The 18542-nt window shown below is 38.5% G+C and overlaps 1 protein-coding gene across 3 annotated transcripts in view; it reads right to left on the bottom strand.

Moving 5' to 3' along the window:
* AFF4 (AF4/FMR2 family, member 4) overlaps positions 1–18542 on the bottom strand; it is a 61712-nt gene that overhangs the window by 1320 nt on the left and 41850 nt on the right. For 2 of the 3 annotated variants that reach the window (XM_012651346.1, XM_012651347.1), the window contains 14 exons: positions 18188–18233; positions 15862–15916; positions 15367–15404; positions 14489–14651; positions 13094–14011; positions 10028–10116; positions 9161–9401; positions 7390–7484; positions 6714–6777; positions 6463–6599; positions 5993–6064; positions 4713–4806; positions 3902–3945; positions 2334–2554 (listed from right to left, as the gene is read on the bottom strand). In XM_012651346.1, the coding sequence (XP_012506800.1) occupies positions 2334–2554; positions 3902–3945; positions 4713–4806; positions 5993–6064; positions 6463–6599; positions 6714–6777; positions 7390–7484; positions 9161–9401; positions 10028–10116; positions 13094–14011; positions 14489–14651; positions 15367–15404; positions 15862–15916; positions 18188–18233 (2277 nt within the window). The remainder of the gene's footprint in view (positions 1–2333; positions 2555–3901; positions 3946–4712; positions 4807–5992; positions 6065–6462; positions 6600–6713; positions 6778–7389; positions 7485–9160; positions 9402–10027; positions 10117–13093; positions 14012–14488; positions 14652–15366; positions 15405–15861; positions 15917–18187; positions 18234–18542) is intronic. The other variant, XM_012651348.1, reaches the window with a different exon arrangement.

Below are 18542 nucleotides of genomic sequence, written 5' to 3'. Positions count from 1 at the left end.
TTTTGTATAAGAAGCAAGCGATACAAAAGGGAAGATGTTCTTTGCATGTTTCCCATAACAGCCCCTGTGGGGTTAGATATTTATGACAGCCAGCCAGTATCCAACCTTTCAGCTATAACCACGCGCCATGCACCACTGATAGACTAAATCCCATGACAGTGGTTTAAAAATTTAAGAGAGAGAAATAAAAGGATTCCTCCTATATGAACAAATACAGGCTGGTGTACATGTGAAGGCTATACCCCTGAGTAGAGGAGGGGAAAACAATATCCTAAGATTTGATCCAGTGTAATTTGGGGAGCAGATGGAGGGATGAAGGACTAAGAAGAGGGTTTTTAGATATGCAGAGAAAAAAGGGTCATCCTCACGATAAAGATCTCATGCAATGCAAAAAAAGGAGGAAATGACCAAACACTTGAGAGAAGGCTCTCCTTTACAAAATTCCAGCTATTAAATGCAGAAGGAATGTCAGAATAGAAAATTCCTGACAAATTTTCTATTTCCTAATATAATAATGGATCCAGGCAATGATCATCAATGGATGCTTAAGTTAAAGTATAACAGGGAATCGTACATCAAACCCATCAGGCTGATACTCTCTGACTGAATCTACTGACCAAACTTACTATCACCAAAGAGGGACAATCATTACATGTCTCCTAACAGTAGGCCACAGGAAATCGAGAGCACCACCTAGGAGACACTCTTATCTAAAATACTGAACTTGAACCGAATTGAGTCTCAAGATGTAACTACCAACGTAAGAAAATAAGGGAGACAGAAGAACACCTGACACCATGAGGAAGGAATCAGTCAAATCCAGAATACGACATTCCATCGCCCGGGTTCTCCTCAACATCAACGACATGGCCAAAAAAAAAAAAATGGGGGAAGGAAGGGGTGACACTGAAGAAACTTATCAGTGAAATTGAACACGTAGACCTTGCTTGGATCCTGCTTGAAATAAATCCCACTATTTAAAAAAAAAGATATTTGACACAACAGGAGAAATGTGATGTAGAATATAGATAATATAAAGGACTTATTAACTTTGATAGCTGTGATGAAGGCATGGTGGTCATGTTTTTGAAAAGTTCTTATCACTTAAGGATGCGCAGAAAGGATTTTCAGGTAAAATGTCATGATATCTGGTATTTGCTTTATAATACTGGGAGGGGCGAGAAAAGTTTACGAGAGAGGGAGAGAGGGAGAGAGGGACCGGCACGCACAGATGGAACGAGACTGGCAGAGTGTGTTGCTGGAGCTACCGCTGAAGGAAAGGTGCACGGGGTTCACCGTATCATTCTCTTTCCTTCAGTCGATGTTCGAAAATTTCCATACAGAAAGGAAAAAAAAAAAAAAAAAGAAAAGGAAAAAAGAGGCTGAAAACTGGCATCAGGGAGACGAATAGTACTTTCTATTCCTCCAAGTACACCCCTACTTTGGGGTGACTTGGAGGAAATCCAGCTCTCTAACATTTCCTGGGGAATACTGCCAATATTTAAAATTTTGGGAACGAATTATGTTTTTATAAACATGACTTTATGTTAAATGCTGGAGTTGCTCTTCTACCTTCCTCTTATCATGACCCTTCTTTCAGAGAGACAGAAATCTTTCATTTTCATCTGGTCACCTGTTCGTACTGTAAGTATTTAAACGCACTCTGTGACAAAAGGGCGCTTGATTGGCTACTTCGGTATTTTTCTGCAAAAGATCTTCCTGAATAGATGCTAGACACATATATTTGCTAGTAATACCTACTAAAATAAGATGGTGTTTGTACAGTATTTTTCCCTAAGATCTTTAAATACTTTATAATTCTCAATGTCCTTAGTTTGAGAAACAATAGACTTTTAAGGTGCAAAGCCCCAAACAACTGAATTTTAAAGAATGCTAAGAAATCCATTCATTTCATAGTTTCCTTTATCTCATAAGTTTCTTCTAATATACCTACAGTTCCTGTATAAGTGTGTTTTCTTATATTAAACACCTCAGATGTACACAAAGCGTAGATGTAATCCTACGTCTAGGGCCGAATTTACTGTTAACTGTCTCAGAAGACTGAGACTGCGTCGGCTGGGCTGACCCCACGGCACTCCACTCGGGCAACGGAGTGACAACTGCTATTACCGGTATCATGAGAGGTATTTTTTGACCACACTCAGTTACATCTAGTATGACTGTTAAGCAGTGGAGACTATTCGCAAACTGATTATCATTCAATCCTAACTAGGTAATAACATTAAACACAGACCAAACGCTTAGTTAATTAAATCAATGAGAGTTCCTTTTAGCGATTCCATCCCTCAAAGTTTAGCCAGAGACCCACCGACCTTTCTGCTCTTTGGAAAGCTGTTCGGCTTGGTCCCAGATTTCGGTGGCGTAGAGGAAGTTGGAGGTGACCTGTACGTAGTGGGCCGCCATCTGGTGGACCCTCTGTGGAATGGTCACTGAGGAGCCACCTGCCGGGGCGCTGCTGGCCCCAGAAGAATGACTTCCTGAATTGCCCGGCGACAGCTTTGGAGAAACGGGGGAAGGCATCCCAACAGCTTTGCTAAACACAGAGAAAGAGAAGTTTGTTCATATGGACATGGTCAACATTATGAAATCAATGTACTACTGATTCCTGCCACATGAAGACTTTTAAAATTTAAAGATTCTTTTAAATGAGATGGGTTCCCAGGGAAGTACAATTTCTTCTAAATAAGTGCTAAAGGCCACTGTGAACTATAATTTGATCTATAACCTTTGCCTTCACGAATGGCAACAGAACAAGAGATGGAGATTGCTGAAGAAGTCATGCACCTTGTCAGCACCAGTTCAAAGACTTAGAAGTCAGACCCCCGCACCCTCAGCTCAACACGCTTTCCATCAATGCAGGTATGTAACTGCAGATTTTTCAAATTGTTTTGTAAAAAGTTGGGTGGAATTCACATTTAACTCAAAAAATGGGATAGCAGATGGGAACTTTTTTTTTAATTTAAATATAGACAGGGTCTCAATATTGCCCAGGCTGGTCTCAAAATCCTGGCCTCAAGCAATCCTCTCACCTCAGCCGCCCAAAGTGCTGGGATTACAGGTGTGAGCCACCACGCCCAGCCAGGAACATCTTTTTTTGAGTTCCATAATCTCTGCCACTTTCCTAGTTTAGCCAAATATTCAGAGCTGACAAAGAGGTACGACCCTCCCAATCAACTGCAATTATCTCAAGCTTCCTGCCAGTTAAATATTTCTTAGAAAATGCGTATGTTGAAATCTGGCAGGTTTATTTCAGGAGTATTAAAACTTGTGGAAATGCCCAAGGTTATGATTACACACTGAAAAATAAAAATCAAACAAAATCAGTGTGAGGGGAACTAGTTGTTTATATTTTTATCTGCACTTTCAACATTCGAAATTTATTTAAGAAAATATATACAGGCCAAAGACAGAATGTCAGTTCACATAAACATAATAACTGAACAGACAAACTTAAAAAAAAGGTTTCAGGGCGTTTTTCCTTCTTTTGGAGGTGGGTGGGATGAGAGTGGCATGGGATGGAGCAGAAATCGCAATGGCGCCACCGTTACTGAATTCTGGCAGCGCCGAGATCTCAGCAGAGAGAAGTCCGCTGTGATAAATCCACGCAATTACGGAAATCAAACCGTGAGGTGGGTTGAGTAGTATTACAAACTCAGATTTCTATAGGTGAAATGTCCCATCTCTAATCTTTATGATTATATTCATTTATATTTTCAATTCATAAAAAAAGAGAAAAACATAACTTTTAAAAATACTTTATTAGAGATAATTTTCATTTTTTAAAAGTGGTCATCTTTCCGTTTTTGGAAATTAGACCCTACCCATTCCACTTTTATATTACAAATTTGTCACAAATAATATTTTATAAAATTTTACCTACCTTCCCAAGCCAGGTGATGGTGCTTGAGAATTATTATAAGAATTCTGTGGGGAAAAAAAAAAATGTACTTAACAAACAAAACAAAAAAACACCAATAAAGTACTAAATATATTCAAAAGCATTTGGCCAGAGCTGATCTTAATCAGCTTTAGAAATTTAAGATACCAAAATATGTGTGTGTGCGTATGTGTAAATGTACAGCAAAAAGAAATTATTGAGAACTGGGGTGCTCTGGGAGACGTCACAGTGGGGCAAGGAAGGACTGAGACACTCACATGGATAAAGGAAAGGAGAGCCGGCACGGAGAGGTCGTGCTAAGCACGCAAAGGCTGCAGAAAAGAGCCTGACCGCGGCCCCGTTTGCCTAAAGCAGACATTTAGAAGAGGACTAAGACAGAGACCTATGACCTGTGGGCCAGGCTAAGGAGTCTGGACTCGGCCTGAAGGTAATGGCAAGTTACCGAAAGGTTCCAAGTCATAATCTGAGGAGCTTTTTAGGAGGATTTGTGTGGTGCTGGCCTAAAAAACCACAGGAAGGCTTTTAAGCAAAGGAAGGTAACAGTCCGAAAAGAAGGATGGTAGTGAAAACCAAAGATCACTTAAAAAGTATACCTACAGCTATTGCACATAAGTTCTATAATCACATAACGTGCATTAAAAATTTTCCAAGAAATCTCAGACTTGCTTGAAAGGTCCCCAACAGTGGTTCCACCCGTGCTGTGTTTTACCTCAACATGAGGGTACTTGTGGGTGGGGACAGGAGGCTTTGCAGATTGTGTCTTAGGAAACAGCCCCTCCTATCTCACACTGACCTTCAGGTGCTCTGTCAGCGTCTTCGAGTACTTCAGAGCATTTTCCTTCTTCAGTTTGAACAGCCGCAGGTACAGCAGAGACTGGCATCGCAGGCTAGCCAACGGAAAGGGCAGCTATTTACCAGGAGAGCCACTGGCCACGTCCGCACAGCCAACACTTGCATCGCGCAAAGAACAGGACTGGCTTGTGTGAGTGGACCATGGCATAAGGTCACAACACTAACCCTTAGGCAAAACCAAAAGATGGGTCCTTATTGTGTACATATGCTGGGGAGAGGAAGACAACTAAGAAACCTAGGACTAGTTCTCACATGTCATAGCAACATATGCATTAAAAAGAAAATCTCTAAGGGGCAGAATCTCCAGACCAAATTATAAATAATCTAAAATTAAAAAACAAAGAAACTCAGCTATGAACATGACAAACCCCAATATGCCTTGCAAAGGCCCTGCAGTCAGCCCTGCCTGCCTCTCCAGTGAGGCCCACTTCTAACTGGTCTTCTTTTAATTCCGGGAAAGTTTCCCATTCCTCTCCACCATCCAGCCCCTGCATGTGTTGTTCCCTCCACCTGGAGTACGTCTCCCTACCTTTTACTCTTATAGTTACATATTCTTTTCTCTCAAAGTACTTAACTCATACACTTGTGTGATTATTTGATTAATTTCTATCCCTGAAATTTCTGTCTCCTCTGAAAAAGAAGAGCCTAGAAAAGCAACCACTTAAGACGACAGAGCAGCGGGGCGCAGTGGCTCACGCCTATAATCCCAGCACTCTGGGAGGCTGAGGCGGGAGGATCGCTTGAGGCCAGGGGTTTGAGGCCAGTCTGGGTGACGTAGCGAGACCCCTTCTCTACACACACACACAAAAAAAGCCAGGTGGTGATGCACACCTGTGGTCCCATTTACTGGGGAGGCTGTGGCAGGAGGACTGCTTGAGCCCAGGAGTTCAAGGTTACACTGAGCTATGATCTCACCACTGCACTCCAGTCTGGATGACAGAGTGAGAGACCCTGACTCCAGAGACAAAAAAAAAAAAAAAAAAAAAAAAAAAGGACAATGGAGGGTTCTAATATCAGTTCCATTATACCAAGATTTTTGTCAACGGGGCAACGAATCTGAGACTGACAATGACAATCTTTCACTAGGAGCTTTAAGAACATCGAGAACAGAATTATGACAGGGTTATGAGAGGCTGACTCAAAGCAAACATTCAGAAGAGCACCCGCAGCACCACGTACAGAACTGCCTGCCATCCATCGGAGAACAGAACAGAAACGTACCAGAGCACTGCGAGTCTCTTATCTGCAGCTGTAGCATCTGGCGCCAAGTAGTTCTTCAGCTTCATAGTGTATCTGTGAGTTAAAGTAACAAATGACAAACAGAACGTAATACTTCACACCTTGACTTATAGCTTGTTTCATCCTCAAAACATTAGAATTTCAAACCTAAATAAAGGTAAAAATATCTATTGAAGTACCTAGTTCTCCTTCCCCAAGAACAATAAAAGATCACGCATCCCCTTCGGTTTACTGTATATAGTTTTATCAGCCCCTTCCTAGATGGACCAGAGAAATAATGGTGTTTCCTCCTGAGAATATATTTTCAAACAGGTGATGTGCTTGCATCCAACAAGGTTTGAGAGAGGCACACACCACATGTGAGCAAGACAACCCAATCATTACACTCATGAACTACCCAAGGGTCAAGAAATAATGTTATTGCCAACCACGTGGCACGTTTTCTCACTCACTTGATGAGGTCCACCGTCTCTGAATACATAAGGAATGGGGATTTGGATTCCTGAGCACTTTTCTCTAACGCATTCCCACATTCAATGAACGAGACCACAGCATCCAGATAGTATACAGCTTTCTCAAACCTATCGGACTGAAGAAAGGAGAATAAAAGCAATGAGTAGTGACCTACTATTGCTACAAACAACAAATGAAGATTTAAGTTAATTTGATTAAATACATAAATGTAAACGGAATATTTACATACCAATGCATCTGCATTGTGCTTTAGCTTTTTTGCTTCTTGTAAATAATGGTCTGCTGAATAATTTCTGCAATGTAAATTTTCATTATAAATAAAATGGCAAGTATTTTCATAAGATAATACTTGTTCACATCAGTCTCTAGTATCCTTCAGTTTTCGTGTCCTCAAGTAAAGAAAATCACTAAATATTCATTTCAGTTTTTTTCTGACAAATGTTTATATCAATTTAATAGCACAAGTCGTTTGGGGCCAACTCTCATGGCAAATCTACTTAGGAAAATAGAAACCAAGCTCCCCAGCATTAAATACTAACTTACCCAGGTTGTTTGAAAGGTTAAGTGTAAACAAAATGTGGGAAAGAGAAATAACCTCTCATCAGAGGAGATACGGAGGAACAAACATTGCTCTTCCTCATCTAAGAAAACCCGTTTTAACAACAAGATCAGCAGCGTCAAAGGTTCTACCGGAAGGCACATCATTCACACCCCCTGAAAGTCATGGAGTTCAGTTAAAGAGCAGGACGCGGACCAGCGGGTGCTTTTCAAATTACAGCGTAGATATTCTGTGCCTCACATACAAGTATTAATCCTTCTGGTCAATGACAGAAATTAAAACAAGTTTCTTATATGCTGAGTGGAATGATTTCTTAAATGCTTTTTAAAAATTTTATTTATCTCACCTGTCATCAAAGGCAAGCTTTGTTCTCCGAGGCTTAGAAGAATCGAGAGTCGGTGCAGACGGAGGACAGTTAGAGGAGCTATTTGGAGCCTTTTCCTGACCAAAAAAATATATAACTACATCAAAAATTGTAAGGAGATTAAAAATTAAACTAATAGCATTCCTTCAGTCACTGGTAAAAAGGAAACAAAATTTCATTGCCTTCAGTAATTAATTTCCTTGTTATGAAACTTTTATGAGTCCATTTTATCCCTGGTGGTCTAGTGGTTAGGAAAAAATAATAATTAAAAAAAGTAGTCCATTTTATATAACCAAAATATTCATTCTAGTACCTACAAAGGGTCTACTATGTACCAGGCACTGGCCTAGGCACTTGTTAAAACATAAGGAAGACAAAAATCTTAATATCAAAATGGCAATACTACGTAGGGCAAAAGTTATTAGTAACTACTGGTCAATGAAAACAGCAACAATAATACCTAATGTTTACTATGTACTTACTACTTACCAGGAACCAATTCAACTAAGTACCTAGCATAGTCATTAATTCCTTAACAACCCTATGAAATACATACTGTTATTAGATCATATAAAAAAGCAATCTCAAGGAGGTTGAGTGACTTGCCCAAGTTCCAACAGTTTTTAACTGGCATTCCTGGAATCTGAATTTTACCACTTTCCTAAGCTTTATTCTGCCTCTGATCGACATGTCTATTCTGCCTCCATGCAAGGGCTATGACCCTCTCTCTTTCCAGCTGCCTGCCACCCAGCTGTATCTCTAAGAAAATGAATACACATTTTTCAATAATAAAACGCAATAAACAAGTAGAATATATCCCACAAATTAATGGATGTTTCAACATTAGAAAACCCAATAATATATAATTGTACTACATATACTAAAAAATCTATTTAAAAAAATCATGAAATAATTTTTTCTTTTCTTGTATGATACACGCTTTTCAGTTCCATCCATTACAGCTTACTTCAAGGAACAAAAATAAAAGTCCTGAGATTTGAGAAAATGTTAAGTTCTTTATCATACAGTTTGCATGTTTATGAAATGGCTTCCTGAATAGCATGTTGTAGCATTAACATGACTAGAGTAGCTTTACCTTCTATGTTTTATGAATAGACATACAAGGGCCTACGTTCAGATTTACTTGAGGAAAACTGGAGTTTTCTGAAAATAAAAAAGTTTTCAGATATTTTAACCAGATTTTTTTCTTTTTTTTTTTTTTTGAGACAGAGTCTCACTGTGTTGCCTGGGCTAGAGTGCCGTGGCGTCAGCCTAGCTCACAGCAACCTCAAACTCCTGGGCTCAGGCGATCCTCCTGCCTCAGCCTCCCAAGTAGCTGGGACTACAGGTATGCGCCACCATGCCCGGCTAATTTTTTCTATGTATTTTTAGTTGTCCAATTAATTTCTTTCTATTTTTAATAGAGACAGGGTCTCACTCTTGCTCAGGCTGGTCTTGAACTCCTGAGATCAAGCGATCCTCCCGCCTCAGCCTTCCCCCAGTAGCAGAGACGGTAAACATGTCCCACCATGCCTTCAGTTTCTATCTCAGTATGCCTGTGCCAGCTGACTTGCTGCTTTCATCGTCTCGCATCACTGTATAAATTTATTATCAGGATTATGACATCCAGAGAGTAAAATGCACAGACCTATAAATGTAATGAGATGTCACAAAAATTTCAAAGCACAGTGTCATCTTGGAGAAATACATGTCAATGAGTGATTTTCAAAAGCCTTAGGCCCCAAAACCTTACCTTAACCTCCTTGGAACTACCGGAAGTCTTCCCTTCGGTCTTCTTCTGCTTGGATGTAGAGGAACTGTTCTTGCTGCTGCCACTATTCTCCTTGTTGCTGTTACTGCTTGACTTTAAGGAAGAAGACTGACTAATAGTCCTCTTCCGAGAGCCATGCTCTGTTTTTGGATCTTTTGAAGGAACAGGGCCAGCGGGAGAAGGTAACAAATCCTTTTCTTTTGTAGTACTCTGCTTAGATGACCTGCCAAACCAAACAAATGCCCTCATTTCTCCATACAGTAATACAGGGTGATGGATTTTTCCATTTCTCTTAGCCTGCTTTCAAGACAAAAATTTGTTTTTATCCATTGATTGCTAGGACACAAGATTTCTGCAAAGTAAAATAAAACTGTAAATTCCATAAGGACAGGCATTTTGTCTGGTTTTTATCCCATGGTTGAATATCTAGTGCCAAAAACATGGCCTATCACACAATAAGTGTTCAACAAATATTGGTTGAATGGATGAACAAATAGATGAATAGTGAAAGAAGAGATTAATGCTTGTAAGTTAGTAACTAGTCTCTTGGAAATTATAGATAAGCTTGTCGTCTAATCAGAAAGCGATAAGCTTTACTTTAATTCTCACCCCATACTCGCCCCAACCCCACCAAAAAAAGAAGAAAGGAAGAAGTAACTAAATCTCAAATGTTTTCCGTCCCTCTTAGCTAAAAGCAAAAGCTCCCACTCTTTGGTATATGCATGTGTGTGCATGTATATGACACATACTTACTAAAAGGAACATTCTGATAACACATTAGAAAGTACCCAATACCAAATGATACACATATATACAATAACACTGCCACAACATGTTTTGGGGACGTACTCTCTGTTGCTGGATGGCTTATGGCCTACTGAACTCTTGTCCTCTGTTTTGGGTTTCTTGCTCTCACTGGCTCGGCTGTCATCTTCATTCTGGATGAGAAACAGAAAACAGTAGCGACTAGGTCTGACTTCTATTCATCTAACTTCAACTTCCAGCTCCAGTCACCCACAAATGGTTTATACCTGATAAAACTTCAGAAAGAAAATGAAATAAAGGTGAAAGAATTCATTTAAACAATGTTAAAAAAAAAACTAAGCCTTAAGGCTGAGAAGAGGTCTTCTATTTCAGACATACAGAACCAAAACACTGAAACAGATTTCCTACAGTCTTTAAAACAGCATCTTTTCAATATAATGGTCTGGGTGTGTGTGTGGGGGGGTGTATCTATGAAATTAAAATTAAGATACAATTCACACACCAAAATTCATTCTTTAAAAGCACACGATTCCATGACATTTAGTATATTCAGAGAGTTGCACAACTATCACAATTAATTTTAAAATATTTTTACCATCCCCAAAGACACCCCATACCCACTGGCAGTTACTCCCCATTCCCTCTTCCTTCCAGTCCCTGGCAATAACATTTTGTCTTTGTAAATTTGCCTATTCCAGATATTCCGTATAAATGGCATCATAAAATATGTGTGGCACTTTGTGACTAGCTCCTTTCATTTAGTGCAATATTTTAAAGATTCACCCATGTTGCAGCATGATCAGTACTTCATTCCCATTTATGGTCAAATAGTATTCCCACGTATGGACATATCACATTTTAATATTCTATATTTAATTTATCCATTCATCATTTGATGGCCATTTGGGTTGTCTTCACTTTCAGGCTATTACGAAAATTACAGCTATGAACGTTTGAATAAAGTAAAAGTTTTTGTGTGAATATACATTTTCATTTCTCTTGGGTCATAAGGTCTATGTTTAACTTTTTTAGGAACTACCAAACTCTGTTCCAAAGTGGCTGTATCACTTTAAATTCCTACTAGCACTGTACGAAAGTTCTAATTCTTCTACATCTTTTGCCAAAACTTGTTACAGTCTATCCTTTTGATTATAGCCGAACCTAATGACTTCTGAAAACCTCTTTGACTGAAACGTAAGTGGTAGGCCCATCTACTGCCAATGCTACTTTCCTAGGTGAATATAAGTTTTCCTTTTGCTTCAAATATCAGGAACCAAGAATGCAAATAATCTGTCATAACAAGAGTCTGTTCCCCTACACAAATGATTAGAGATAGACAAATTAAAACATGAGAAAAAGGAATGTACATCCTTCATTACCCTTGACCAGGTCGACTCTCAGTACCACCTGCTTTATCTCCAGGTACTGCCCCTGACACTTTTTTACCAAAGGCATGGAACTTAAAAATCATAATGAAGTTTCCTAGTGTTATACATTTTATAAAATCAAAACTTAACTTATAGGTATTGATATTAAAAATTCTGGAGGAATATACGCCAATGAGATATGGGGTACTTCTTTTGGACGAAGGGGATTTTTTTGTTATTATTATTATATAGTAAAACTTTTAAACAAAAGAATAAAAAGGACTTTCACTTTCTATAATATTTTAAATGTTTAAGTATCTTATTTTTACTCAAAGGCCCCTACAGGCCTTTGCTCTACACCAACTGAGCTACCGAAGGATCTCATAAATATCTTATTTTTAAAACTTAATCCTTTTTAAACAAGAAAGGACCATTTTTTATTCTGTAAGAAACATTCCCGTCTCCTACAGAGCAGGGTCTGTCATATACAAACTCTTAATCCATATAATTCTCTGACTAAGTCCCATAATTGAGCCCAGCAATCTGAGGCTGGGGGCTACAGGTACCGGCAGCCCTGAACAGCTTACTACAGTCAGAGGAAGCATCCTTACACTGCAATAATGGAAGCTTATTAGCTATATAGTATGGAAAGTAATAGGCTTCAGTTTTCTAGAAATTCAAATAATGTGGACCATTTCAATTTTTGAAGATCCAAAAAAAAAAAAGTTAGGTATTATTCTAATTAGTCGGAATATATATCATCTGCATGTAGTACTGTGGCTTTAAGAAAAGGAGAGAGGAAAGTATCTCTGGCTCACTTAATTTTTAGAAAATGCTCTACTCTCCCTATCCTACGTGTGATTCTCAGGTCAACTGAAATTGGGGTTTGTGTTCTGCGTTCACCTGGTACAGTCATTCTAGGGCCTATTTGTTCACTAGTTCAAGCTTAACTTTCATTCTTTTACAATCATACACATGAGTATTAGGAGAAATTACAGTATTCTTCAATACAGATTATTTAAAAATTTACTTTCCTCTAAAAATTACTCACTAGAACTGAAAAGATCAAGCTGTTTCCCCAAAGAGTCTCCATCTATATATGTAAGTTATTTAGCTCTTTTTATTATATGACCATTATCCTCTGATCACAGACATCCTTGAGTTTTCTTGTTTCCTGGATCTAAAAAATGCTGACCTTAAATGTATATGAAGCTTTGTCTCCAAACCTGAATTATCTTGGAAGTATTTAGTGGATGAGAGCTGGCTATGTGCCAGCAATGTTTTTAGTTCTGAGCTTTGTTAAGGGAAAGAGGCTGGGGCACAGAGGATACATCAGATTGGTGAAATTCTTAAGGATGTGTCGAAATAGGTGAGTTCAGTTTTTTAGCCAGAAATCAGTTAACATTGAAAGTATGACTTGGAGTAAGACAGAAGAGCACGGTGCAACAACCTCGGGAGCACACATCCAAACTAAAAACACCTGCAACCAGAATGTTAAGAATGTTGCCAAGGTCAGTGTGCAGCCTCTGCTCCACTCTCACCTCCACACTGGCCAGCACGTGCTCTGAACTGACACACTGGCTCGTTTCTCATGTCATTAGAAACTCTCCTGCTTTACTAAAGGGACAGACGGAGGCACAGTGGTCCCGTAGAGCCTTGGGTTTACTCACTACTTTCCCTCACAGTCCACGACCCACCTTGTTGTTTTATAGCTTGCTTAGATTTCCAGAGCATTTCAGATTCTGGTGTTTCAAAACAATAATAACAAAAACCCTTCACAAACCTTATGCTTCCTCTTGCCTTTGTTGGAAACTTTGTCTGAGCCTTGTTTCTGAGCTTCTCTTGTGTGCTTTTCTGGCACATTTTTCTTTTCCCCCTTGGGTGGCTCCGCTTCTTTGTAAGGCTTTCCTGGTATTCTAGTCAAGAGATTTAGGTCAATCTTCACAATAAGTGGGTATCTATCATCAGGCTCACTGAGGGGGGAAAGAAGTTCCTTCTCTTCCATAGGAGAGAACATTCGCTGCCGGAAAAAGCTATCTTCCTCCTCCACTGAGGAGGGTTTAACAGGAGTCCTATTGCTCTCAGGGTACTTAGGAGTTTGTGAGGAAGGAGGAAGGCTCTCGCTTTCATCCGAATCTGAGGATGAGGTATCTGTTTCTATGATTTCCCTTGATTTCTGGGATGATTTACTCATGGATTTGTATTTCTTTTTCTCTGCTGTAGGTCGAGGAGAAGACTTAGACTCCTTCTTTATGTTGGGTTTCCTGGAGCCTTTGGTGGCTGCTTTGTGTCTGCTGGAGGGCATGCTGGCCGCGATGTCTACGGGGGTTTCACTTTCTATCTTCAGGCCTCCGCGAGGCTCATCCGCAGCTGCCTTCTCAGTCTTTTTGGGTTGTTTTTTGCCTACAGTTCTCCTCTGTGTTGTGCTGTCACTCTGTGCAGGAGATTTCTGCCTCCCGCGGCCACTTTCTGATCCCTTTTGGATGGTTTTGGAGTCTCGTCCGGGAGTAGTAGAACTCGTTTCTTTAGGTCCACCTGGATCAGTGTAGCTATTCCCAGTACCCTGCTCTCGGCCTTCCTTCTTGTAGCCTTGAGATGATGGGATGTTACTGTCCACTGAAGAAGCTGGTGACACTTTATGTGGGTTCACTTTATTCAACCAATTATCAAGTTGCCATTTGTTTGTTGGTGGTGGTTCAGGCTGAAAAACAGAGAAATAGGTCTGCTTTTTTCTATATCAAAGCTGTCTCCTTCCTTTACAATCGCAAGGCAAAAGAAAAAATACAATGCCCAATGCACCAAAAGCATTTACTTTTCATGGTTCCAAGGTACCAAGAGACATTTGTACCTGCATTTAATCAAGCTACAACAAAGTAATACGAGACTGTTTATCAACAATACTACATAATATCAACTACCATGTTGAGACACAAAAATAAAGACCAAACTAAAGAAACAATATTTTAGTGACCTGCATCATGATCCCAAGCAATTCCTAATCTAGACAAATTTGTTCAAATAACGAGGAAACTAAATTATCTAGGTTTCCTCCAAGATACAGTAATTTCTTTTTGTCAGAATACGTAATTTTCACCTTTTATACTCGAATCAGGTCTTAACTGGGCACCGCCAAGGGCCGCGAGAGGGCCTGTGGAAGGCAGCCCCCCGCCCCTCTCACCTCGGGAGACGCGCTCTGGGATGGCTCGTTTGCTTCGCTGTCACTGGAGCTGCTTTCGCTCTCTGAGTCGGATCCAGAGCTGCTTTCAGACCCACTGTGGCTGCTGGAATCATCCCTGGAGTTATCTGCTCCTTCACTGTTATGATGTGAAGGTTCAGAGTTACTAAAAGAGATAAAACATATAAATGACCAAAGTTTTTTTTTTTTTTTAACTGACAACTGGAAAACATCAAAATCTGGTATCCAGCTTTATTTAAAATGTGTACTGTCTGTTAAGCTGACACAATTCTATGAATACAGACTTCGTTGTAAATACTTCCTTTAAAAAGTTTCTGATACGCTACTCAGCTATCAACACTCACCTTTTAACAACAGCTTGAGGTATAATTTACATACCATAAAATACACCCATTTTAAATGTATAATTCAATGATTTTCAGTCAATCTATGGAGTTGTACAACGACCACCATAATTGATAACATTTACTTTATTTTATTTTTATTTTTTGAGACATAGTCTCACTCTGGTGCCCCGGCTAGAGTGCAGTGGTGTTACCGTAGCTCACTGCAACCTCAGACTCCTGGGGTCAAGTGATCCTCCTGCCTTAGCCTCCCGAGTAGCTGGGAGGTGTGTGCCACCATGCCCAACTAATTTTTCTATTTTTTTATAGAGACGGTATCTCATTCTTGCTCAGGCTGGTCTTGAACTCCTGAGCTCAAGCAATCCTCCTACCTTGGCCTCCCAGAGTGCTAGGATTACAGGCATGAGCCACCATGCCTGGCCAATATTTACTTTATAAGGCCACTTATTATATCCCTATAATGTTATCAGGCTGACCCCACCCCCTAAATAAAACAAAAAATAAAAGGGTCCCTACCTTCCTGGTGTACTCCTTGGCATTGTCTTATCACAATCCTAAAATTAAAGCATAAGAAGGAAATCTGTGAATGAATAGTACTCTATTTGCTTAATCTGAACAATATCTGAATTCTTAATAGAAAAACTGGCTTCTCTAATCTATGCATCAATGATTACTTAACACTTACACTGTTTTTACCTAAAGAATAACTGAATTGCTAGGAAAAGGTCAACATCTTTGTTAATAGTTCTTTTTATCAATAATCTCCATCTTCATGAGTATGTTCATGAGTTTCCATGATAAATGTTAAGGAAAAGCCAATTTTTTTAATAAGAAAAAATGGAGATTGAAAGACAGAGGAGAAAACTACAACGTTCCAGTGTCAGAAAGCTTATAGGAAGAAACTTATTTTAAATAACTGGATTATAAATGTATTATTCAATCATAATTTTTATAAAATACAATGAAAACAAATACTATGAAACCGTCAAAATCATATAGTAGTAGACACACCTGTTCCCCATCACTGTCTTCACTGCTGCTTAGTTTTAAGTCATCTTTTAACATACTAGAGGGAAAAGGCAGAAAGGATTATTATTTTTGGAACATTTTTTTCATGGTATGCAAAATTACTAATTACCTATCAATAATTCTAGAAATAATCACTTTGGTAGCCAAAGATTTAATTGAAAAACAAAAAAACCATTAAGTCTTACTCTGTCTGGTTTGGTTCATAATAAGAGCAAAAATTGAGAAAGGAAACCATTTCATAAGCTCTAACTTTTCCCCAAGTAAAATATTCACCTTTTCTAAATAAGCAAAAGCCACTTTCTCTGTATCTCTAACTTTTCTCTAATTGCATGCCCACATATTCATTATCAGCAAAACAATTAACAGTCATACCCAACAGTCCACTAGAGTTATATTAAATTCAAAAAAGAAAGATAAAATGAAAGCAGCAAGCAATTCTCTTTTTTTGTCCCCAATGTTCCATAAAGAGAGTTTTGTACAACCGTTGACAACTGGCTAACTGTGAAAACCATAACACAATTTCCAAAGCCAAAGTTCTGGTTCAGAAATGCCTTGCTATGAAAGATAAGTGTGCTCTGTAGAAGTAAAAATTTGGGTAAGAGCCTTGGATATATAGCAGAAATGACCATGTATGTATTTTTAAAACTCCAGGTTCCAAATCTTCTTTGATCAAAATTCAAATCAATTAAAAAACACAAACAAGACTATAAGCTCATAGTTTCTGGAATTTGTTTTTGAAAGTAAAATTAAAGATTTAAATTTTCCTTAAGGCCATAAAATCAAAACCATTGAACTTAAAAGCTACTTAACAACCCATAAAGCACTGTCTTTTTACAGGAGAGGTAAAATTAATACGAAGCTTAGGGAAAATAGCAACTAGAAAAATGTTTAATTTCTCATTACCAATAACAGTTCCGTTACCTTTCTTCTTAAAATTTCATGACAGTCTCCAATCAGTGGGAAGAAAATCTTCTTTCACTCTAACAACTACTTTTACTTTCCCCTCAAAATCTAACTTACATTTCTAAATCTGATCCTAAGTTCAAAGCATTACACAAAAGACCATCTCGAAATAAAGTAACCACATGACTATGGAATTATGGAAGTATTTTAAGACTGGCCCTATTAAGTGGGATGAGGAAAAAGTTTTCTTTTAGACGAGGGCTTGGTGCATCTCTATGACTGATTTCCTCTAAGGAAATGTACTTACTGTGAATTCTCTCTGCCCTTATGGTTTAATAATGGCAGTTCAATGAACCTGTTTACACATGTGAGTATGTCAAGGCTTTTACCAGACTGCTCACGGCCCTGCATGCTTTCGTTCCCTCAGCAACCAACGTGATATGCACATATGTGGTAGGGATACATCAGTTCTTTGCATATAAATAAATATGATAAACAGGACTATAATTTGAATTATTTAGCAGTGAGGGGAGACTTCTTGTATTCATGTATTTTCAATCTCACTTAGTTCTTCCTGTGTTCAGCTGAAGTGGCTACCAGGCTGAGGTTACCACAATGGCTATGGTATAGAGAGCTGGTACTGTGGCCAGTTTTTTTACAATTTTGTTTTAATCATTGAGTTAATTTGTGGTCTTAGGAATTCAGGAGGTCATTCTTTAAGGTGGAATTTATTATCATCCAATACACTACCCTATTACATTGACATATATTTCTGCTTCTGCCTACAAAATAAAAATAAGAAAACCTAAGGACAGTACAAACTATGTTGCTTTAATATACTATATCTAGTGGTTAAATGAAGGGCGTACTAAGAATCCTGCCTTTAAAAATTTTTTTTTATCTTTTCTTCGAACCCATGTTATCCAAGGGAATTCTGTCTTTTTTTATGTCTTTATTAAATACAAATTATGAATGAACTCACAAACACATACATACACATACACACGCACACACACACACACACACACACACACACACACACACACACCTCTGAGATAGGAAAAAACTGAGATCTCAGAGCATGGATAGGCAAACTACGGCCCACAAGCCAAATCTAGCCCACTTCTTGTTTTATAAAGTTTTATTAGAACACAGCCACACTTACAGTCTGTGGCTGCTTCCATACTACAATGGCAGAGTTGAATAGTCAGGACACAGACCAGGTGGCTCTGAAAGTCTAAAATATTTCACTGTCTAGTCCTTTACATAAAATTTTACTTACTCCTGCCTTAAAGGATTATTATTAAGTGCTATTAAGTATTATCTTAAGTATTGTTCAAAATATCCAGAGATTACACATAACTTTTAGCAAAAAAAAATTAAATTTATTATGTAATAAACTTACGATTTAGATTGATGTCCATTTGAAGTTTTAGAAGGATTGTATCTTTCTAGAACAAAAAGAATGTAGAAATGAGCAACTAACATGGCTATTTAGACTGTAAAATATCTATGTAAAATATCTATCCTCAAAGAAATATAAATCAAAACAATGAGATATGATTATTCATCCATCAAATTAGCAACACTTTCAAGTCCAATAATAAGAGATACCGGTGAGTACGAGGGAAGTCAACAGGCATGCTCATATGTTGTTGGCAGGACTATAAACTCATATAATCTTTTTGGAGAGCAATCTGGCAATATCAATACTGTAACTGTACTGCTACTGACCTAGCAATTCCAATGAAAGGAATTTA

The sequence above is a fragment of the Propithecus coquereli genome, unplaced genomic scaffold (genome assembly GCF_000956105.1).
Source record: "Propithecus coquereli isolate 6110/MARCELLA unplaced genomic scaffold, Pcoq_1.0 Scaffold353, whole genome shotgun sequence".
In the NCBI taxonomy this organism is placed as follows: domain Eukaryota; kingdom Metazoa; phylum Chordata; class Mammalia; order Primates; family Indriidae; genus Propithecus; species Propithecus coquereli.
The sequence above is the reverse complement of the archived record's forward strand: the minus strand, read 5'-3'. Positions and strand labels throughout refer to the sequence as shown.